This window comes from Pezoporus wallicus, unplaced genomic scaffold (genome assembly GCF_028554395.1).
Source record: "Pezoporus wallicus isolate ANWC-B61680 ecotype Strahan unplaced genomic scaffold, APGP_CSIRO_Pwel_v1 contig_6732, whole genome shotgun sequence".
NCBI classification, from domain to species: Eukaryota; Metazoa; Chordata; class Aves; order Psittaciformes; family Psittacidae; genus Pezoporus; species Pezoporus wallicus.
Window position 1 is genome coordinate 3,988,003 of NW_026638638.1, and position 24,626 is coordinate 4,012,628.

A 24,626-nucleotide genomic window follows, 5' to 3' on the forward strand; every position below is an offset into this window, starting at 1 on the left:
TGCAGAATTTTTATTAAGCTGGTTTTTGGGTGGCTGCCTGTCGGTCAGAAGTGAAGCACTAGTCTGCTTGAGCTCAAGGTGAAAAGAAATCAAGCAAGGAACACAAATTAAATATATAGCCAATGCCCTTTTATCTGCCCTGGCCAGAAGTGTCCTTGCCTTTTTCTTCCACCCCAGGCTCCAAGCAAGCTGTTTCTGCACTATGGCAGCACCTGATATTCACGTTTGCTTTCCTTTTTCTTTCTGACATTGTGTATTACTCATTTCGTGCTAACTGGGTCTTCCGCTTGCTGGGTCTTTTTTAACACTGGATAGTCAAAACCCGCTACTTGATAAAAACATCATTTGAGCCGGCACCTGAGGGAGCGGCTGGGGAGGCACTCGCCGGCGGAGGGTCTGCCCGGCCAGGCGCAGCCCCACGCCACTGCCCCCGGCGTGCCCGGGCGCCTCCCGCTCCCCACTCGGTGAGTTACCGCCGCAGCGGCCCTTCTGTTGCAGCGCAGCCGGAGCCGGCCCGCGGGGGCTGTTCATAATCATGCGCTCCCCCCGGGGCGGCTCTGGCCTTGGCTCGGCCTCCCACACACAGCCCCGGGAGTCTAAACCTGGCTGACCCCTGCTTGGGCCTGTGCCTGTGCTGCTGGTGGGATCTCCGACCGGGGCGCTCACCTCCGCCCGCTGGGGACCCCCGGAAGGGTTTCAGCCAGGGGCTTCGCTAGGGTTTTGGTATATGAGGGGATGAAGCCTTGGTCTCCCTTAAGGCTCATCTGTTGGAGGCTGAGGGGTGTTTGGGTGTGTTCATGTCTTGTACTCTAGTACAGTGAAGCCTGGGGAAATCCAGTACTTCTGTATGGCAAACTAGTTGCACAAGAGTGGGGTGAATAACTGAATTTAGAACCCTGTTTTAAATTTATATGATCGTTACATGTGTTCCTTGGGCTTTTAAATGGAGAACGTATCCTTACCAAGTAAGATTTAAAGCATTACTTCTTTAATCTCTAACCAAGTAATCTAGAGCTGCTTTAATTCTTCTACAAATTTAAGACTCAAGAGTTTTGAGGCTCTTTCAGTGTAAGTCGGTACAATATATGCTATGTAATAGAGTTTCTTTTAATGTTACTTGTCCATCCATTAGGATATATAAGTGGTTGCTTCCTACAAGTAACATCTCTCTAGCAGTGTTGTATATACGTTGCTGTTGCGTTTTCTATCTCAGACCACTTAAAGCTGTGCCAGGTCCGTCTGTTTTTCTCACCCAGGCAGCATGGCTGTGGCCTCCAGCTTGCGTCCTTAGTATCTTGGAAAACACTGCACCAAAAATCATGTTCTCGGCCTGTGCTGCGTAAACACCCCATGAAGGCCTTTTTTGCTTGTAGCATCCAGCTATGGCAGTCTTGCTGTTACTTCTGCAGGAATCGTGACAGACTGGTTCCTGCGCACCTGCTTTTGTACCTTCTTGCCCAGTCTACTGTGCCTTCTCTACCAGCTAACCTAGCTTTTGTTACTTGTTTGCCTACTTTGTCAACCCCTTTCTACCAAAGCCACCTGTTGCAGTGTCCCTATCTGAGCTCAGCAGCTGCTGGTTTCTTCTCTTGCAGACCTAGCCTGAAAGGCACTGCGTTTGTTAGATAGTAAATGATTACCATCTTGGACATAGGGTTTAAAATGTATTTATTAAATGGAAAATTAAAATATCCATTCCCATGAAATGTTCCCTCAAACTGGGCAACTGGGAGCACAGTCTTCATTTAGCCCCTCAGGTTTTGCAGTCCCCAGCAGATGGGAATGATGTGCACTTGTGCAAGTACAGTACAAGCTCTTGGTTTTTATGTGCCTGTTAGAAATTAATGGCAGCAGTAAAGGTGAATGTGAAAGACTAGGATTGGTCTGGCTCCTTAACCAGAATGTTAAAATCAGAGTTTTCTGCTATATACTTCTGTGGGAGATATGTAGAACCCTGCAGTGTTCTTGGAAAAAGTATTCCTTTGTTGTGCCTCTTTGCCCAGAAATAAGGATACATGTCCGTATGCAGGGGTGAAATGGGATTTTGCTATTGCACGCTAATGACACAGACATCAAAGCGTCTAACAAAAAAGAATGCAATGTGTCAAGATGTTTCAAATCACACTTGCGAAAGCATGATAGTCTCTTAGTAGCTCTTCTTCTCCTTGGTAATTTTGAAGTTACTGAAATGTCGCTTGTAACCTTGTAAAACAGCTCAACAAGCTAACCAGTTATTAAATTTTGAGCCTTACAAGAAGAAGAGAGCAAAAAGCATTCACTTTCCAACAGAAAGAGTGAAGGTGTGGGTTGCGCTTAGGCTGAAGGAAAACCAGCTGACAACTGGCAAAGCCAAGTAAGCAAATAATTTGAGTGCCTGTGTAAATGTATCTGTTAAAGGCTTTCTACCAAGAGAAGGGCCCTGAAGAGTCTCCAGCTCAGTTAGTGTGAATCCTCTCAGTCTAAAGGACTTTTATGAGGAATCACACATACTTTTTTTTGACACATTGTATTCAGTTGTAAAGTTAATGGGTTTATTTTTTATTCCCTAATGGCCTGTCATTTATAGGCAGAATGAGAGAACGGTTGTGGTTGGAAAGGACACCAGGTAGATTCCGCAGGCAAACAAGTGCACACTGCTCAGGCCTGGCAGCAAGTCTTTGGTTTTTGGGTTGGTTGGTTTTTGTTTTGTTTCTTGATAATGAGGTTTAATATCCCTATTGAACAGGAATATCTGATCAAGGTATCTGTAGAAATATTTATTTATCTATCTATGTAGATAAATTTCAATATAAGAAAACATCCCCATTTCCGAATATAATGTTGTCTACTAAAATTATGGACAAGTTTGAAAGAAGTAGATGGCAGAATATGACAAGCTTTATCTTAAGTAAAAATACATTCGTTTTGACCCTCTTAGTTCTTCTGTGCTTACCTTGATACCAAGCTGCATTGATATGAGGGTTTTTTTCCCTTGAAACTCACAAAAGTTATCTTTCAGTTAAGCCAGCGATAGAGGTAATGCAACATAGTAAGCTTGGCTGAAAGGAGTATAGACTAATAGGAGCTGACTGGCAGTCCCTTCAGGGGAATAGCTAATTGGATATTATTAGTAAATATCCATCAAATGAACACTGTTCTGTAGTTTGTCTTTAAAGTGTGCAAAGAATTTACAATTATACTGGAAATTGACAGGCATGCAAGAAGTTAATGGGCCCTGAAAAACTGATTTGAAGTTTGTGGTTAGCACTCACAAAGTTGGAGAAGAGTTTGGTTTTGAAAGCTTGTTGGGAAATCTTTGAAAGACACCAAACTGGAACAAAAAAGAGCATTCAGTGTAAGCAAAGGGCAGCTGGATGATCTCCTGTATTTTAAAGAACTTGAGACATTTTTATGGCGCTGTGTGGGTGGTTAGGAAGGTTTGTGTACACTTCCCGCTAATGGTCATGGGCAAATATAAATTTTGGCACTCTGTCCCTTTTTTCTTTTTTTTAGTTGAAAAAATAGGGGTGGTTTCATGCTTACCCTGAGGAAGAATGCGGCAGGTTATGTACAATTGCGAACAACAAGGATATTGTTGAAAACGTGTCAGATTGTCTCTATTGTGGCCCCTACATACTCTTTTGGTTTCTTTTCCTCAGGCTCTATACCTTAAATTTGCAAAGCAGAAAAATACCTGTTCAATAGATGCTGCTAATTTTGTGATCCTGACTGAAATGAATGTAGCAGCAGCATATTGAACATATTTCATTAAAAAAATCTCAGATACTGTTGTGGAATATGCTGGGCATTGTGAGATGTCACTGAGGACCACTAGCAGTGGAAGGACTGAAGTGAAGTATTTGTTTGCTTGGGTTCTTGGTAAAATCAATTTTCCCTATATAGTTGTTAAAGTTTGTTATATTTGGTCCTTCAAGAGAACCAACAACCCCCAAAGTAGCAAAAGCTTTCCTTGAATATTTTTGGAATGCATTAGGCTTTTAAAGGAGAGTTAAAGAGTCAATTGGAGGCCCAGAAGAGGGTGAGCTTAGGGGAGAAAAAGAAAACATAGAAAGTCCTGATGATGACAGTAGATGATGCCAAGCGTGCGTATGCCTGTGACACTGGATGTCTGCTTCATTGGAAAGAAGGAATTTTTTTTTTTTTTTTATCTAGGGCACTACTTATTTCCTTATTTTTTCCCCCTTTTTTAGTTTGAAATGATGAAGATGAGCTTTAAGATGACTAAACCATTCAGTAAAATTAGGCGAATTCGTGAAAGTGTGATGTATTTGCAGTGATTGTGTTGGCTGAGGCTAGTGCAGTACAAGTCCAGGCAGTAACCTGTCAGTGTGAATTAAATGTTAATCTCCTGCTGCTGTGCTTGAATTGCAGCCAGCAAAGAGTCCTCCAAAGTCTCCAGGTTAATCAGTTAAAGTTTGTCTTGGCCTCCATCTCATTCCAACCCTAAGTAAGCTATTATTTTAATATAGCACATTCCTAGTTAACTTGAAAGCCTGTTCAGTTTTCTGATACAGTCTATTATATCAAAGTTGGACTTTGTGCCACAGCATACAGCTTTAGGTGAAGGGTAAAAAAATACTGTGTGTAGTTCTTTTCAGTTATAATCTAGTTTAGCTTGTTTTGGAAACACTTCATCTGCTACTTGGACAAGTGTTTCTACGTAGACCAATGGAAAGTCAGGTAGGAGGAGTTGCGAGTCACAGCTTTGCGTGTTAACCAAAGGCAACTGATGTACAGTGAACTGAAATCCTGCTCAGGATTGCGCAACAGTAATACTTTTATGGCATATTTGTTTTATTAAGGTAAACAATTAAACCAGCCAGTAAGAAATGTAGCCAGCAATGCTATCTGTGGTATAAAACTGCTTTAAACCATGGCAGGCTTATCTGAAACAGATACCGGCAAATACATTTCAACTTAAGATAGACATTATATGCTATATCTTTCCTACCCAGTAACTGCTTTCTGTAGAGGAAAAGCAAAGCTAGTAACAGTCACATATTAGTTGGCAGTAGCATGAGGTTTGCTGATCATACGGTGCTTATGTTTTTTCTGCAGTACCAGAACAATATTGGTACTCTGTGCAGCACAGTATGGAAGCACAGGGACAGCTCTGTCTCAAGACTTTTTTGGTTTTCTTTATTTTTCTTTGCCACCTTTTAGAATAAGGAAATAAATACTTTCACCAGGAGAATATCTTGTTTTAATATTAGCTTAGTTTTACCTAGATGTACATAGTCCAACTGTGCCTGTTTCAAATAGAAGCAAAGTCTCTTCAGAACCATACATTTAAATTAAATATTAATTTGGATAACCAATCAGTCTGTAGCAACATCAAGTAAAGATGAAAGTGTTTAATTGTTTGACTGCTTTGGAGAAGAGGATTCGTCTTCACCTTGTGAAGCATCTTCTATTTTCTGTCTTGAGCCGTTTTGACTTCTTGGTGAAGTATTTGCTTAGCTTTCTTTAACTGACACATTGATTTTTGAATGTTGTGTGTTGATACACAGACTTTGTGTTTAGCTCTGAATTTCTACTTTAATACTGACTTTAAAAGAATTAAGTGTTTCTATATGTGATCATGGAGATAACTGAAAAGCTAATAGGAATTAGGAAGAGTGAATAACACAAAGCTAGCATTGTTTTACCAGCAGAATGTAACTGTTGCTCAGTGGTATATTACTAATCCCCAGCACAAGTACTAATTGGCAAGGCTGTAATAGAATGGGAATAGCTTAAAAATAACACCTAGGTGGGTGCATTTTATAGACTACGGATCTGGTTGGAGTTTTTCATTGTGTCCATTTAAATTTCTGATTTTGGTCTGATTAGCTGCATTTTTTTTTTTGTGATGGAAGAAGGAATCTAAAATAGTGTTTATTTTTAGCTAGTTTTTTTTTTGGAGGTGCTTTAAATTACATCTTTACAGCTAAACTAAACCGTTTCAAGGAGTATGTCTTTGTTCTTGATGCTACTGCAGTACTGAGGGAGTTGAGACCACCCAACCTTATACTTGTCTTGCAGAGTCTTAAGACTTAGTCCAACTTCTGCAATATTATTATGAGCACATATATATGTGCAATTAAGGTAACTTTACTTTCTCTTCCCTATTTTAAGTTTGATGTTGCAGCAACAAGTTATGTAAGACCAGTTTGAAACCACCTCTTTCAAACCTTTTAAGGAAGTGTCTTCTGTATGACTATGAAATATAAAGATATCCACTTTTCCCTCCTTGCCCCCCACCTCTGTCTTGCAATTCCAGTTTTATTGCTGCTTGCTGCATTGGTTTTACATCGTGCCTCTTGTAAGTGAAAAAAATCCACTCCTGGAGATTGTTTGCAAAACAAAGATTGCATACTTGAGAAATTGACTCAGAAAGAGATAGCCTGCCTTTAAGATGAGGTTTGTTTTATGATTAAGGGCGTGTCTGTTTGCTGTGTTTGGAATTAATGCTCACTAAATGTTGAAACAGTGAGTTTTCTACAGTTGAGTTGCTGTTACTTTGGTTTGCTTCCTGCTCAGATCATCACTGCCATTCAGCCCTAAGGAGCTGATCCTGGGGGGTTGGTTTGTTTGAACCCTTGTGATAAAATTAGTACCTCCCTGCTTACTGCTATAATTAGAGTGGAGCAGTTCTTGTGCTACTTGGACTGCTGGAAGATGCCCCATTCAGAATTCCCAGGCAGTACGTGGTTAGTGCAGGTCAGCCTCTCTGAATGCTGCCTGCTCCCATGCAAGATGGTCAGTCTCGGTCATTGTTGCAGCTGGCATCTGTGTGGTGTGCTACCTAAACCTGGGCTCTGTCATTTCTCCTTCCTGTCTTCAGGAGCTGTTTGCTTGAGTTATATGCTGTTGGGTAAGAAGGCTGAATTTTGTCCTTAACCCCAGGGTATTTCCAGTTTGCGTGCAGTTATGTGATCAGATGTTCTGCAATCCCCTGGGTAAATAAAACAATGGGCAGAAGAGGGTGGCAGGCGTGGTTGGGCAGCTCAAAAGGCTGGTGCAGCTCAGCTCACATGGGTACCAGTTTTTCAGAAGCTTCATGGCTGGAAGGAGAACATGGAGACTTTAGCAGCAGAGGTCGTCCAGGATGTGTCAATGGGAGGATTCTGTCCCAGCTTGTTACACTAACGCTTGGCTTCACCACCATCACAGTTGTCGTGACTGATACATATGCACCGGAGCAGATAATACAGTCATTAAGTGTCCTTGGAACAAACGTACTATAGACCTTGGTGCAATCTTCTGTGAATTGTTTGACCTGAGATACGCAGGCATGTTTTCTGTTTTGTAATGTTGAATCATATTTGCACTTGTTTTTTTTCCCAGCTGTAGATGGGTCTTGAGCAGATCTGTGTCAGCCGTGAAAATTTGGAAGATTGCCCTACCGATATTTGTAATTCAAACCTGAGTAAACTTTTGGAACAAGTAGGACTTAAGATATGTAAGGATGAAAATGGAAGTACTTCAGTAACCAAAATGGTAGTATTAAGATCTGTTTTTTCATATTACACTAAGTTATCACTCCTGACAGCTGCTCTTTCAAATTATTTACATTGAATTTTTGGCTGTGGCAATGCATATCATGTTTAGGTGCCTCATAGCTGTGTGTGCCACAACAGAGAGAATTACAGCATTGTGATTTCTGATACTGTGCTTTCTCATTTGGTTGTAATATCTGAACTAGAGTATTTTCAGGTCAATTCTTCAACTAGTATAAACTCAGTGGAATTTTGTAGTTCTGTGGAGTGTTTTCCAGCCTGATTTGTGATCCTTTATAATCTGCCACTGCAGGATCTACCAGTCCCAGCTGATGACCAATGTGAACTTCTCCAGACATCTCTAATCTCTTGAAGTTTCCTTTGCTAGCAAAATGAATGGAAGCCTCTTAAAAATGAAACTGTTAATAGAGTGCTTTAAATTGTCCTGATAAACTCTGTTACTGAGTTCAGAGCTACAGAATTATTTAAATTCAAAATTAAGCTTGGGATGAGAGTTTTTGGCAAATGGTATGTGTATGTGGCAGAGATGATGAACAAGGTCTTAGAAAATGAAAGCAGTAATGACAGCAGTTCGTAGCTGACTCTGTAAGTAATGAGTTACCCTAACAAGATGTGTCTTTTATTGTCTAAATTAACTGTGGTATTGAGGAATTTTAGCATCTTACAGTTTTTACTAATAATTTGCTATAATGTGATTTCCCCCCTCCCCCAGGTTCTTACTGATGCATAAGAAAGTGTTCTGGTCAAAGGCAGAAAACTGCATAAGATCCAAATGGAGCATTTTCTTTGCATTCTGTATTTTCTTACTTTGTAAGTGATGATCTTTTGTTGACCTTTTCTGCTCAACAAATTTATTCTAATTGCATCTGGAAAGCAATCAAATCTTCTGTAATGTCTTCCAAAAAAATCAGTTGTAAATGCTGCTTTTGGAAACAGTCTGGTAAATACAGTGTACTGTATTATATATTACCCATATTAACATGCCTGGTGTATGTTTGCTGTTTATGGCTGGAAGAGCTATATTGACATGTTTATTATTTGTGGCAAACAGTTTTGTTTTGGCCATCATAGGTACTGGTAGAATGTGTGAGAGGACACACATCAGCAGTCGGCCTTTACCTTCATTCCTTAGGTACGGCTGCCCATTTAATCAGAAGGCTGAAAGGGGCATCCCTGCAATGCTGTGAGCCTCATGTGTACTCCAGAGGGACAAACATGGTGGAAGCCCCAGGAAGGCAGTGGGCAGTAGAGGCTCTTGATTTGGATGGACACAATTACTGGTGGTTGAGGATGGGGGTTTTGTCGCTTTTTTGCAGATATCAAGAATTACTGCTTTTATATCATTTGGTAAGAGGTGTAAAGCCATTCACCTACTCTGGTCCATGCCTTGGAAGATGAATTAGCTCCCCTTGCTTTCAGAATAGGTAAATTGAATACTAAAGATAAATTGAATACTACACAGGACTTTTAAAAGCGAGGGTTAGATTGCAGCACACAAACGAAGCTTTAGGTTTTGTACAAAGTGTTGTTCAGTTCCTCCATGTATTTACGTTTAAGTAAAAGCTGTCATCAGGTATAAAACCAGTAGGTTGGCCTGTAGGTGCCTGGCATGTTGGCTCTTTTTGAGCTTTCTGGTTTAGTTGTTTGACTTTGCAGGATTTTTAAGTGGAAGAGCTTCCTGAAACCCTTATGGGAGTTGATGACTTTTAGAGGGTTGTTGGTATTTTTGCTGAGAAATATGTGAAAAATGAGTGAAATCTATCCTTGCCTTATTCTATGTATAAACAACTCATAATACATCCTGGTGTGGCTGGGGGAAGAAGAAAAGCTGTACTAACTCCTTTTGTGCAAATTAAATAACAATTTCTGTTTCATGTAAATTTAGATAATTTTTGTTTACTAGTGTGCAGTTGAATGGTATTATTTACTGAAGCCTTTCTGCAGTATGTCACTAATGAAGGCTGTGCATGGTGGCAAATAAACCATTTAACCATGAATTATTTGTTTGGAAAAATAGTGTCACCACAGGGAAAATTTGCCACACTGGGCCTCTGTTCCTCAAATCTGTTACTACCCTGTATTGTCCAGTGGTGAGCTGTTGAATAGCAGTGTATTTTTGGCCTTTTTCTTTCCCCTTGTAGAAACTAAATAACCTTTCCATGTCTATTTAAAGTTGAACGCTAAAAAGAGAATAAATAAAATGTGGCCCTACTTATTTAGTCAAAAGTGTGCACTCACTCTAAATTCCCAGCACTATCTGTATGTGAAAAGTGCACAGAAATTACCAAACTCTGATCCATAAAGGTACTTAACACTGAGCCCCGCAGGCTGCAGTGGTTGGTAGGCACCTGTGTAATCTACTAGAGGTGGGCTGATGCATACTGAACATGTCACAGCTGACCACCTCTGGAATAAGCTATTCCCTGCAATTTACCTGTATTCTTAAGCTTTCAGTATTACAGTAGTGCTTCTAGGCTGATGAGGTGTATGGGTAGCAAGTTCTCAAGAGTCTGAAAGCATCCTTGCTCTTTGTTAGCTCAGCTTGGAAGTGCAGCCTTATGGAATAGATGTCTATTTCTGAAGGCGGGCTGATGGATGTGTGCTGTCATGAACCTCGCTGCTTTCTAACTGTCATGTATTGCAGTTGCTTGCCATTGTAGTTTGGCCCATGAACAAAGTAAGTTGCTTATGAGATCAGTGAAGTGAAACTTGGTGAGACATGCTTCTTTGTGATACTAGAACATGCTGCTGCCATATCCAGGCTATAGTGCAGCTGTAATGACCTGTCTGGTGTCTGTCCCCGTAACTGCCCAGTCACCATCAAAATAGCAGCTAGAAATGGGGGTTTTACAGTAACATCCCAGTGCAGTGAAAATGCGTAGTACAACAAAGGGTCTACATAATCCTGGAGAATATTTTGAACCACAGATGTACTGTTTGCATGATTGGTTTGAAAGACCCTTTTCCAGAAAGTATGTAATCGAAAATATCTGATGAAATCGGGTTCAAGGCCAGGTTGGACAGAGCCCTGGGGGACATGGTCTAGTGTGAGGCATCCCTGCCCATGGCAGGGAGGTTGGAACTAGATGATCTCAAGGTCCTTTCCATTTCCAACCTGTGATTCTATAAATCAAAATATTGGCCAAGAGGTTATAACCCAAGGTTAATACAACCTAATAAATGGGCTATTGACAGTTAGGTTAGGTTCTTTTCTCTGTTTCTGTGTTCATTCTTTCTTGCTTCGTGATTTGTTTCATTGGACATAAGAGCATGCTGCAATTTGACTGGATCATGTTTCCCAGATGACTGAGCCATTATTACAAACAAATCCTCTTGCAGATAAACTAATGAGTAGCCTGTGGCAGTGTCCGCACACAGCACTTGCCTGGCTGGGTACAGCAGGATAGCTTGAAGATAATGATTTAACAGGTAATTGTTTTCCAAGTACTGTAGATTCAATATATGAAATTAACTGGGACACAAAGGCTTTTGTATTCCTATAGTTTAAAGGTCAGCAGGATTTTCAGATGCTGTGTGTTTTCTTATATTATTTGCTTACCTGTAGGGTAAGGATTTTTTTGTTGTTGTTTAAATGACAAATTGCGATTAATAATCATTTTCTTATGATGAAGTTCTAACTTGGGAGGGGAAAAAAAAAAACCCAAGCACCAACAAAGCAACTAGGACCAGCTTTTCCTGAAACGAGGTAGACTTCTGTCCAAGATGGCTGCTATTTGAATGCCTTTGAAAATGGAGTTATGTGGTGATTAGACAACAGCTAGAGAGTCAGCCACAACAGAATCCCTGGGTTTACTTGCTGAGGCAACACAGCAGAGTTTTGTTGATGTATCAAACATGTAAAAACCAAACAGACTGACTAACCTACTCTTTCAGAAAACAATCTCCTATTTTTGCCAACCTCCCAATGTCATTATGCAACTTATGTAATAGATGGTAACTTGAATACATACTAACTTTGTGTGCTTATTGAGTTAATCATTTTGTAATGCTGCTGACTCAAGATAAAGTAGTAGCAAGTCAAGGGCTCTGTAAAGCTGAAAGAGGGATTTGGAGTTTGAGCAGAAGGGGCCACAACACTTCCATACCAGCCAAATACACTGTGGAGAAGTGAAGTTTACTTTAATACAATATAATTAAGACCAAAAAGGGAAGAACTGAACTCAAACAGCCAAAACTCTGAACTGAAACAGCCAAACTCTGAAAACACATAGGATTTGCTGCTTTAGCTACTGATGGTCCAGAAAGTGCTCTGGGATGTCAAGAGATTGAGGACTAAGTTTGAAGCAGAATGACACCTATGACCATTTCTGGCTTTTGCTTAGCAGCCGGGGTGGCGGTTGTAAGTATGGGCAGAGTTAAATGTATTCTAGAGAAATTCATCATCATCAGCGTTAGACCTCACTCTGCCTTTCCTTTAGGCTAAGGCAGAAATAGGGGAATTGGGAGCAGTTACAATGCATGACCAGTCTGGCCATCAGTACTGGAGAATAACTTTTGATAAATCAGATATTATACAAAGAAAATTATCCATGTCAGATTTAAGATCTTGCTTTCCGTAAGCCATGCAAATGAGATGGTGGGGTTGGGCTTTTTTCTTCCTATTTTATTTTAAGGTGTTGAGGCAGGATCAGTCCTGGGACCATTCAGACCCTGGAAACCACTTACTCTATACTGAGCTTTGTTATTTTGAAGCTACATTCTAAAATATGGATTGATCAAACAATTAAGTAAAACACAGCTGCTTCTAGGGTGTCTGAGAGAGGGTATGAAACAGTCTTCTGCAAAAAGATCTGCAGCACTGAGCAAGAATCCCTTGATCTGTTGTGACAGAAATGGTCACCCTAAGGCAGACCAAATGTGGAGAGAAAAGGAGATATATATATATATATACACACACCTATATTTAATATACATACATATATGTATTTAATGTGGCCTTGCTCTACTGTTAGCGTTAGGGTTTTGTGGCTTTTGGAGTTGAACTGAAGTTAGTACATTAATGACCATAAAGAGCTTAAAACAGCTATTTTTTTTTTCAGTTACATCCTCACTCATTTTATGTTCTTCAGGCTTAAAGAATCCTGTCTTTTCATGATTGTTGGAGAATATATGAGGTACGTGTTTCCCCTGGCAGTTTGGAAAGCTTACTTTCCATAGGGTGTACATGGGAAAATCATCATGTTGGAAGCTGTACAAACCTTACAGTGGTAGCATTTGTTAATACCATTCCTGGAAGATGATACTTCAGGTGAAATACATAAATCTGCCACTTCTCAGAGGAGTTATTTCTGGAGTGAGGGGTGGGAAAGTGAGTGACTAGTGTCCAGAATTGCCCTTGTAGGGGAAGGAAGACTGTCCTTCAAATAGAGCCTCTCCCCATCTGTATCAGAATCATGCCCAGACAAGGCCTGTAGTGAAACTTTAATAACACTGGACAATCCAGCCAAGGAGGATTTCAGCTAATTTAATTTATAAGAGTAGGTCCTGACAATTTGGCATTTATTAGGAGAGCCAGCTGGAATACAGGGAGGTACAGTCTGAAGTATAAGATGTATGTTAGGAGAAAACAGAGGCTAAACATTTTTAGCTAATGAAATACCAGGAAGACTTCTGTTCCTGGTCTGGCAAAGCATTCTAGAGGTTTCTTCAGTAAGAAAATTAAATTTGCCCTCAAACACATTTTGGGGACTGAACTCATGTGTCTCCATTGGGGCAGAAGAACATCCTGAGACACATGGTCAGCATTTTTCAACAGGCTTGTTTATATAGACATGGAATGGAAATTCTCTAGCAACATCAGTTCTTTCAGGTTATGGCTTTCCAACCTGATTAGAGTCCTTTTTCGGGTAAGGAAAGCCCCCTGCCAGGGCTTGAAAAGTTTGCTGGCCAAAATACCAGGCATCCAAAGACTCTTGAGGGCTGGGAAGAGTAAATGGCCATGAAGAAGCAGAAGCAGGCTGGTTTAGAGCCAAGGCCAAGTCAAGTTCAGTGTCAGTCCAGTCACACCAGCAGTAAGTGGCACAGATACAAAAGAGAGAAGTACCCCCTCACACCCACCCAACCCCCTGTTTCCTCCTACATTGCCTGGAAGGTGCTGGTGAAGAATGTGGGACAGCATGCAGCTCCACAGGGAAGGCAGGGATTTGACCTTGTGCATTTACAGTCACAGGTTGCTGTCACATGGCTTTGTTGGACAGCTGTCTGTTCTGTCACTCTTCCAGATCCTAAAGCCCGACATCTAAAATTGCTACTGTAAACCTCTGCCCTCCACTGTGAATAGCTTTGCCATTCTTTTTTCCCCGTTCTTCCCGTAAGAGCTGCTGCTTGTTCAAAGTTTTCATGTCCTCACTGTCCCTTCCACATTCTTGAGTTAACTTTTGTTCTTCAGTTTCCAGTTCTAAGGGGTTTAAAGTATGGGTCAGCTTTCAAAATGTAATTGCTTTTAAATGTTAAAACTATCTGTGATTCCTCTGAAACATGAGGCCTGTGTGTCCTGGAGCTTTTCTGCCGTTATGAGCTGTAATTAAACAAGTAATTTACCTTGAAAAGGATTAAGAAGACAAACCACTAGATTTCAGGGATCATCTGAAAACATGAAGTGACTTACAAACCATTCTTAAAGCCTACTTGAACAAAATCTGCTCCTCCTGAGGATAATGTGGGGAAGATACTCAGCTGTTGTGTCCACAGCCTGTGCTTTTCTTAAGTGGCAAGATGCTTCCAGCTCCTTCTCTTGCACTTACTTTCTTACTTGATCCCCTCTCTTTCATTCTTGCCTTGGATTATCTCAGGTCCTTGTTCCTCACTTCCCATGTGTTTTGGTTGTGGTGTTTTGGGTATTTTTTTTTTTTTTTTTGGTTCGTTTGGATGAAGCAAAAATGTGAAGTTTTTTTGTTCATTCCTTTCACTTCCTGGAAAGCAAATAGGAATTGAGGGATACTTTGTGATACTTTTGGTGAGTAAGCTATGGGAGTGTTCCGCTTCTTGTGGGGTGCCGGTCTGATCTCTCTGCTGGATGCAGTAGGCATTGATTCTGTTGCTCTGATTTATTCATGCTGGCATGTGAATCTTCTTGGAGTTAGGTGCTAATGGATCATGGGAAGGAAAACCAAATCCTAGTCTGATAAGAGATTCTGCTAGTATTATCCCAGTTTATGTTGTGAAAGGCATGAGTTTTATGAAGTAAATGTGCAAAGGCCACGATGTGCTCTGTATTAAGGATAGCTAATAATGGGCTGAAAGCACTGGCTGAGATAGCAGATTGTTTCTCTGCTGACACTTGGGTTGCTGGATGTTTCCAGTTTACCGGTGCTACCTGCAAATGTCTTCCAATCAAAACCAAAACCAGCCAGATAACCCAAACAGGGATGAAATGAAAGATGAGCATTTTGTTTGAAGGCCAGAAGTCCATCTATGAGAATAACTTGAAAACCAGAGTCTCTTCCCTTTGTTTACTATACTGCAAATATGTTTGTTTAGAAGCAATAAGAGTTAATTGTCAAACTTTACAATGTAGTCAGAGATTTTCTCATAAAATGTATAACAGACTCTGCCCAGATGACAAATGCTGATATGTAAATCTAAACATGAAAATTTCCATTGGGGGCCAGATGGTGCCATAATGTGAATTGTTTAACATTTGTGTTTATCTTATTAAAAGTGCCTTTATATGTCCAAACTAAGCCATCAGTGTGGTTGGAAGAGCATATCACTAAATGAACAAAAAAGTCAACCCGTGAGTACAAGACACCTCCTGCTTACATGCATCATAGGAATGCAGAGTGCGTCCTCTGTGAGGGAAGTTTTTTCTCTGTTTACAAAATCGTGACGAAAACATTATAAACAAAACCAAATCACTGCTTCTCTGCTTGGGAGGAATATTAAAACCATATTTACTTTCCCAGAAGCTGCAAGTGTTGGGAAATGGTGATACATTAAGTACTGTAACATATTTCCCCTCAAAATAGGCGTTGGTATTGAGTGGGATAGAGCTGAGCTCTAGACAAGGGGGAAGCATAGCGGCTGCATTCCTTTCCAGGCACAGTCCTTCCTCCTGCCCGGGAGGCTCTTCCTGTGCTGCCAGAGCCATCATTTCCTCTGATGCAATCCAAGGCATTGCACAACAGAGGAAAGAACAAACGGGCGCTTGTGGACTCAGTCACATGAGGCTGGCGCCCTTACAGTAAAGACATCTGATGTTAAGGGAAGTGGTTAGTGGGGCTCCAAAGGGCAGCAGTGAGCCCTCAGTTGGATGAGTCTTTCACAGGGCTCTCAGTGCACATGCACCAGTTCGGGTACCAATCCATGCTCACTTGTCCTTCCAAATAAATCCGAGAGGCACATCCTGTTGAGGCATCTACAAATTGGAGGGTAGCTATTGCACAGGCAAGAGGTAAAACAGCTTGTAATAGCCTTAGTTGAACACTGCAAGCGTCAAATACACAGTTATTTTTGTGATGCTTTTACAGTGGAAGGGGAAAAATGCTGCAGTGATAAACATAGAGTGCCTGCCTGTGTAGATACCTCTGTGTATGTGTGTGATGGGGTTCAACAAAGCAGACAAATAAAGAGGAAAGCTGTGGGGAGACTGAGGAGCAAAACTGCAAAATACTTGCTTTAGACTGCAATCTTATTTTGTATTTCTTTGCCATCACCTCATGCTGGGGTTGTGATTCACTCCTTAGTGAATCACTGGGCAGTGTTGGCTCCGTTAACTTTGACCTGGGCTTTGGACTAAAGCCCAGAAAAGGACAGGGTTATTAACAGCATTGGCTGAAGTAGTAAGTAAGTGCGTGAGATAAGTGCATGGCAGGTTGATATTTACATCAGTGTGCTCTTTGATTGATATCATATACTAGCATGTTGAACAGAACACTTCCTCCATGCGACCCATTCACGTGAACAGTAATTACTTGAATTGTTACTGCTGTATTTATGCACAACTTTTCTGACTGAAAATAGGAGGGCTCTTTTACAATTGTATCATGATAATTAAAAAACTAAACCAATCACAAACCAACCCCCAAAACCCAAACACCCTTTTGGTTTTAAGTGCCACCAGCACAACTAAATGAAAGAAAGGTGCTCCCAGCAAGCATCTCTCCAGGGTGTAGAGCACAGCACTGTTCAGCAGAGCTCAGCCCTTTGCCAGAGATAAGATAGCGGGTGAAATATGGTCCCTTGGAAAGTGGTGACAGGAGCCAATCAGTGATGACTTTTCTCAGCAAGAAATAGTCCAAGATCCTGAAAACCCCTGAAAACCGGGCAAGCATATTGATCCAAATATGAATCCTGTTTGCTGAAGTGATGGCTGCACACACGGAGGTGGTGGTGCATAGCCATGGCCACGGGGGCTTTTGGCCAGCTAGTGTTTTTGGAGGTCTCTCTTCCCACAAATGAGGCAGCACCCAAAGCTACTTACCTTGATGATGGATATAGCCAGTAGTATGGCAGATTTACTAGCAGTGCCTGGGCACTAAGGCTACTTGTTTCTTCTTCTTAAGGAAAAGATACCATTCCATCTGTATCTCTTTTTTTTTTTTTTATCACTTGTTTTTTGTGGCTTAAACTGAAACTGAGCACCAGTTCTGCTATTTCTGTGCTGTTGTATGTTGCAACTTGGGGAGGAAAACAGCTCTGCTAATTCACAGCCTTGTGAGTTAAACACACAAAAAAAATATGTCTTTGGAGCCATGTTTTTAATGGTGCCGTGTAAATGAATAATTCAGAAGTGAGCCCTAAAATCCAGATCCTGCAGTTTCATCCAGAGCATATTGCAAATGCTCTGAGACTAGGAAACTGTTCCGAATCTGCTGCAGGAGACAGTGAGCAGCTGGTAAACTACTGGCCTCTAATGAAGCTCTGCCATATTGCAGGAGCTCCAATTACTGCAGAACTTAATTAGTTCGTTTTACACTGCCAAGCTGGAAAGACCAAACATTGTCTTGGACAGCCACTGTAGTTATTTCAGTTTCTTCATTGCTGGCTATTAAAGCTGAGTTCGGTCTCTCCAGCAAGATATGTTAAATTTGTCTTGGATTTGGGAATGCCTACATTGTGTTACACACAGATATTTTATGTAACTGCCTGATCTTAGAGAAAAATAAGGGGTTTTTTAGTAATTGGTAGTTCATGCCATGTATAAGTATGGGTGCTAATAGTATAAAAGTTTTAACAAAGAAATGAGAATACTGAATTGATTTGTTCAAATGGGGACTTGCCCTAAAGCTTTTTGCTGTAACTGTTGCATGGAGGTAAGTGATCACTTTGAACTGAGCGTTCAGGTTACTTTGCTTCTCTGCTTGAAAATACACTTCAGAAATAAGGGAACATTTTAATTTGATGACAAAATAAATGTATCTTGGGTATAGAACTGCTAATGGAGGCAGTAAAGTTCTGTGTAAATGAAAGGTAGTGTTAAGTGTGTCATTTGTATTGTGCCAGCCTGATGAATGCCCAATACTGGACGTTATTTGTGTGTGCTGCCGCTAAAGGGCAATTTGAAGACTAATGAAATATGCCATAAAGTCAAAACTGCCGGGCATCAGCCAAAAATTGTTGGCATTTACCCATCTGACAAATGTGGCTGCTAAGTATGAAAATTCTGTGTCAGCTGACAGCCAAACTCGTGGGGCTTGAGTGTTAGGGGTTCTTTACAGAAGAAAATAATGTAAACCTCAGCACTTAAATACGGAGTACTTGAACAGTGAAAACTCAAAACAGTTCACTAACTACTTCCCCCTGCCCTTATACAGTCAATTACTGAACAATCTACTAATAGTGACAGGACTACAGATCTACTGTAGTGACAGGACAAGGGGTAACGGGTTAAAACTTAAACAGGGGAAGTTTAGGTTGGATATAAGAAGGAAATTCTTTCCTGTTAGGGTGGTGAGGCACTGGAATAGGTTGCCCAGGGAGGTTGTGAATGCTCCATCCCTGGCAGTGTTCAAGACCAGGCTGGACAAGGCCTTGGGTGATATGATTTAGCATAGGGTGTCCCTGCCCATGGCAGGGGGGTTGGAACTTGATGATCTTAAGGTCCTTTCCAACCCTAACGATTCTATGATTCTAATCACCTTCCCTCTTCCCTCCCCCCAGAAAAACCCTTATGAAACAAATCAAAATAAGTTGTAGCTAAATCAAATAACATTAACTGGTCTTTTTTCCCTAAATAGCAGAGTTTAATTTGTCTTCTGAAGGTGCAAGGGGTAGCCAGTTGCCAAGAAACCTAGGTCTTTGTTAGCTGTCTGATGATGAGCCAGGGGCCAACTGATGAACAGTATCTAAGACCTGTTGACCCCTGGTTTATACTCAGTTGCTCCAAACCAGCTGCACTTAAAACATCAACTTAGACTAAGCTTTAAATTGCAATTTTATCGTAATAGTCTTAATAACTGCGTTTAGTGCTGCAGTGTTATGTCAGTTGGTGACTTTGAAACCAGGTTTTCCTCTGTCCTGCTGATCTTTGATTAGTATTTAATACCAAGATGGAACATACATAATTTAAAACCCATATTGCAGCAGTGCTATGAGCAGTTACTTCAGACAGAGCCTGTTGTGGTTTGAGTCAGCTTTTACAATTTTATAAGATCATCTGAAAACAATTCTTTTCTCATAAAAGTTGCTTTCTTCATGTGGTAGAATTCATTCCTTCATGTTTTCTGTGAGTGAATTTAGGAAAAGAAGAATGTATTTATCTTCTGTCTGGTTCATTCATTGCTTTACACTTCTGGTTTCTGTGAGCCTGTGTATGGGCTACAGCAACCGAACCATCAGTTCACACACTTCAGAAAGGTCATATAGAGTCATATTTTATTTAGGTCATTCTGTAGGATGAAGAGAATAAGCCTCAGTCTGCCTGTTTGATGCAGAAATTAAAAGCTTTGCTGTTGTTTTAAACTAGTTTTGCTGGGGAAGACCTTTGCTTAAAAAAGCATTTCTATTACAGGACATGAACTTGATTGACATCCTTTGGAGGCAAGATATAGACCTTGGGGCAGGGCGTGAAGTTTTTGACTTTAATCAACGACAGAAGGAGTATGAACTTGAGAAGCAGAAGAAACTTGAAAAGGAAAGACAGGAGCAGCTCCAAAAAGAGCAGGAGAAAGCCCTGCTGGCTCAGCTGGAGCTAGACGAGGAAACGGGTGAATTTATTCCTGCTCAGCACGTTCAGCCAGAGAATACTGAGCCTCCAGTCGGTTTTTCACAGGTAAACTCCTTAATGTGTGTTTGTGAAGCATGTTTAAACCTTTTTCCATTCGCAGGAAGACATAATGTTAGTGGTTACCTAAACTGAATTTGCATTCGTTGCTGTAATGGAAGATTCTTCAGTTATTCAAAGATGCAGTTAACATTTGTCATAACTTTCCTATTTAGACCACACAGAGTTCAAAACCAGAAGCAGAGGCCTTCTCCTTTGATGACTGCATGCAGCTCTTGGCAGAAGCATTCCCATTTATAGATGACAATGAGGTAAAAATGCTCAATGCAGCGGTTTCCTGGGTGGTCTTCTAGGAGCTTGGTCTCATGTTTATCACCAAGATTTGTGTGCAGCATAATCCTGATCTGTGATATGATTTGGGTTTTGTTCTCAAGCTGACTCCAGCTGGAATAGAGCAGTGTAGGGGGCTTGAACTAGGGCTGTGTCTGGTGGGAGGGGAGTGGAGTGGTTCTTGTGTTCTTTCTACTGACCGAATCCTGCAGGCAGGACTCGGTGTTTAACACCAGCTGATGACAGCCCTGCCAGTTACTGCAAATGACAGTGGTCAGTTTGTTACAGTGAGCTTCATGCAGCTCATGGGAGTCAGTGTGTTTGGTTGCTCTATTACCATGTGCTGACCCAGACGGTTTGATGTATAATACAAAGTGGGGTTTCTTATGTGGGGGTTTCCTTTTTGTTACTGTTTTGTTTGGGGGGGGTTAATTTGTATTTTTTTTTTCTTTTGTTCTAAACATTCCAGGCTGCTTCAGCTGAATTTCAGTCGCTGGTTCCTGCTCAGATCGATCACAACCAAGTCTTGATCTCTACTGATGAAACTCAGCCACCTGAATCGCCTGTTCTTGATCCAATTACAGATGTGGAGAACATGCAGAACATAGACCAAGTTTGGGAAGAATTATTGTCCCTTACAGAGTTACAGGTAAAGGTTTTGGTATGATAAGCACCTGAAAAAAATAGTGTGGTATTTTGCAAGAGTATTGTATTTCGGAGAAGGCAGTACAATAGCACCTTAACGCGATAGTTGTAATCACTGTGTATTGGATCCTACACCTGCAGGATGTCTAAAACTCAATTTAAGCTTTATTTTTTAAGAATATATTGAAAAACACGTATATTGAAAAATACCACTTGTTTATCCAAGGTCTTAATAACACGCGGTCTGGCTTCCCAATCAGAACTTCCCCATGTTTAGCAAATCACTTTCTTTCTCTGCGTGCAGCTCATTGCAGCATGATCATGGTTTAAATTTCAGCTGCTTAAAAATGGACACTTCCGAATTATGGCTGCAACGGGAATTGTTTCCATGAGTGTTACTGTAAATATTGTTCTTTTTTTCAGTGTATGATTGTGTAAATCATTTATAGTTGCATTCAACTTTTATCTGAGGAGGAGGTTTCGTTAAGATAAGAACTACTACTGTTTATATGTGTTCAGGAAGAACTAGCCATGTAACATACATGAACCAAATATTTCAAAGGAACAAAGGAATCACTTTGCTGTATTCCTCAGCTATGTGTTATGGAGAACATCCAGGGTTTGGTTTTTTTTTCCTCCTGTCTTCGTATTTCTATTTATATATTCCTTAGATTTGACTATAAGATTGAATAAAGTTACCACACAACAACATCATGCTTCAGCATGATGCAGCTCTACTTTATGCTGTTAACACAAGAGATGAATGCTCAGTAGAATGCCTGTAAACTGAAAACACTGAAAAACAAATGTTTGCTGGAAGCGAGTGCTTTTTGGGCCTGTACATTTTCCTTTCAATTTCTTGTAGTTTTCAAAGTGTCCCTACTTCCCCAGTCTTACTGCTCTGGTAGGTTTAAAAGCCCCACATAAGTAACAAGGACAATTGGCTGCGGAGGGGCAGCAGCAATGCTGAAAATGCAGCAAGAGACCAAACCAAACTTACTCTCTTTCAGTAATTCTGAGTAGTGATGGAATAATGTTCTGAAAGCAGTGAGATAGTTCAATTGAGGGCATCAACTTTCACAAATTATGTTTGAAGAGAGAGGGGAAAAAAAAAGAGCTCTCGCTCCAAAACCTTAGCTTAAGCCTTGGACAATCTCTGGTTAAATAACAAGTGTGTGGTCCCTTCTTAAGAGAAACAGAATAAGTTTGGTAATGGCCTAATTCTTCAGGACAGTGGACCCTCTTATGTCAGCTTTAGCGCAGAAACTGCCACCCCTTTGGAAAGATCATGGGTCTTGTAGCCAGTGAAAGCTGTAAGTCTTGGGTGCTCACACTGTTGTCAGCCAGCCTAACTAAAAGTGTGTGTGGCGAGTTAATGTTTGCAAGGCTTCATGTTAGTGCTCTCTTTACTCTTGAGAGTTATGTTTCTCTGCACTGAGCAGCTGCCTCTTCCAGTACATCCTAAAAGAATCTTGTTCTGTAAGGAAATGTATTGCATAGCATGGAATTAAAGAGTGCTAAAAGTGATTGTTTGCTAGAAATGCTCATAAAGTCTATTTCAGTAACAGTTTACCAGAGCAGGAGGGCTCTATGCAGGTTCCATGCAGTGTTGACATGGGTCTCTTAAGCATCTTGCCAGGAGTTTGAGAGGCTCTGCTCTCTGAATCTAACTAGCTTTGTCCAGAATGCACTGCTTCATGCTCTTGCTTAGGTATCTAATCTTCTTCCTAGTAAGCCTCCCCTTAGTAAAAGTATGTTGTCCTCCCCTTAGTAAAAGTATGTTGTAGTCACCTAGGTTGTAGCAACGTTGTAAGACTCATGTTAAGTGCATACTGACTGCTAGAGTCTTTAGTGTTTGTGGGTTATAGAAAAAGGCTTTATTGATTGGAGATGTGTTGCTCAACTTCTCTTTTGCATTTCCCATGCAGTGTCTTAACATTGAAAATGATAACCTGGCTGAAGTAAGCACAATCACAAGCCCTGAAACCAAGTCAACAGAGATGCACAACTACAATTACTACAGCTCATTACCCACCATGAGGAAGGATGTTAACTGTGGTCCAGAGTTCCTGGATAGCATTGAGGGGCCCTTTTCTGGCATTTTACCACCAGAAGACACCAGCCAGCTGAGCGTGAGCTCTTTAAATGACATGTCCCCCTCAAACTCCGATTTCTGTGAGGATTTCTACACCACCTTTATCGACACAAAGGCGAACGGTGACACAGCAGTGACAAACACTGCCAGACAATCACTTGCAGAGATTCTAAGTGAACCTATTGATCTTTCTGATTTCTCACTGTGTAAAGCTTTTAACAGCAACCTCTCAGGAACTGGACCAGAATGCAATGATTCTGACTCGGGTATTTCACTGAATGCAGGTTCTAGCATAGCATCGCCTGACCACTCTGTGGAATCATCTGCCTACAGAGATAAGACTTTTGGCTATAGTGACTCTGAAATGGAAGACATGGATAGTCGTCCTGGCAGTATGCCGCAGAGCAATGCTAGCATGCACTCACTGCAGTTCAAGGATCAAATGTTCTCTTCCATGGGGCCAAGTGCTGAAACACCAAGTTTGCAGAGTACATACACAAAAAAGAAGGAACCCCCTCCCAGCCCTGGCCACCCCAAATCTCCCTTCACAAAGGATAAATCTTCAAGCCGCCTCGAAGCTCATCTCACACGAGATGAGCAAAGAGCAAAGGCTCTGCAGATCCCTTTTCCTGTTGAAAAAATCATCAATCTCCCTGTTGATGACTTCAATAAAATGATGTCTAAGGAGCAGTTCAACGAAGCCCAGCTTGCGCTCATCCGAGATATACGCAGGAGAGGCAAGAACAAAGTGGCTGCTCAGAACTGCCGTAAAAGAAAACTGGAAAATATAGTGGGACTGGAGCAAGATTTGAATAACCTGAAGGATGAGAAAGAGAAATTGCTTAAGGAGAAAGGAGAGCACGACAAGAGCCTTCGTCAAATGAAAAAGCAGCTGACCTCCTTATACCTTGAGGTCTTCAGCATGCTCCGTGATGAAGATGGCAAGTCTTACTCTCCTAATGAATATTCTCTGCAGCAAACCAGAGATGGCAATGTCTTCCTTATTCCTAAGGGCAAGAAGTCAGAGACTAAACTCTGAAGGGCAGCACAGCTGGCTACTGCTCTCAGAGCTCTTATTTTTATATCATTCTCCTGATAGTTTTTACTGTGAGGTGGAATGCAGAATTAGGTAATATTTTTTCAAGTAATTCTATGCAATGATGATTTAAAAGTTAATGAGTAGTTCATGGAAGATGCAGGTTTAAAACTAACAGCGTAATGCAGATGGAGGTATGCAAGATTTGTAATCTCACTTTTATAACAGACATTTCCTTCTTATAGCACCACTTTGACTAGTTTCCATATACATGTAAATATTTAAAGATACCGTATTTATATACTGTTCCTATCTCTTGTATTCATAGATTGATTTGATATATATATATATATAAAAGTGATTTTAGCCTTCTAAATATAATTTCTGGTAAGACAAACAGCATGGTTTCTGATCCTTTTTTATAAATATGCAATAGGGCTTGTTTCCCATTTTTCTTGCACATTTATACTTGCTGAATATTTAATATGATTTTAATATAGTATAAAAGTTGATACTTAAAGTTTGATTTTTATCAGTTCATTAAACCTTTTTTTTTAACTCTACTTCATGCACATTTATTTCCCTAACGAAAGGAATTCCCCCCTAGTTTTCCAAGGCTTAAGTCTTCATGTAACAAATGTACTTAATAACCAGAGAGACATATTGCACAGCACTGTCAGCATTACTAATGCCTTGTTCAGCTTAGTTCTAACTGCCCTTTGGAAGGATTGTGTAGCAGAGTTTTGCGTTATGCTAGGTTTATGTCATTTGTGTTTTGCCCTTTGAACGCTACCTGAATTCATGATGAGATCTTTCCTCCAAAGCCATTTAAAA

General features: G+C 40.8%; 1 protein-coding gene across 1 annotated transcript; it reads left to right on the plus strand.

The window, feature by feature from the left end:
- The first annotated feature begins 353 nt into the window (after window positions 1-353).
- Window positions 354-24,191, plus strand: NFE2L2 (NFE2 like bZIP transcription factor 2). The gene is made up of 5 exons (XM_057411641.1): window positions 354-464; window positions 19,474-19,734; window positions 19,902-19,997; window positions 20,486-20,665; window positions 22,590-24,191. Exons 2-5 carry the CDS (start codon window positions 19,477-19,479, stop codon window positions 23,793-23,795), a joined length of 1,740 nt encoding a protein of 579 aa, XP_057267624.1. The 5' UTR covers window positions 354-464; window positions 19,474-19,476; the 3' UTR covers window positions 23,796-24,191.
- The last annotated feature ends 435 nt before the right edge of the window (window positions 24,192-24,626 follow it).

Coding starts and splice junctions, on each gene's coding strand:
- NFE2L2 (XM_057411641.1), top strand. CDS start 19,477: ATGAACTTGATTGACATCCTTTGGAGGCAAGATATAGACCTTGGGGCA. Junction 19,998..20,485: donor CATTTATAGATGACAATGAG/GTAAAAATGCTC, acceptor TAAACATTCCAG/GCTGCTTCAGCTGAATTTCA. Junction 20,666..22,589: donor TGTCCCTTACAGAGTTACAG/GTAAAGGTTTTG, acceptor TTTCCCATGCAG/TGTCTTAACATTGAAAATGA.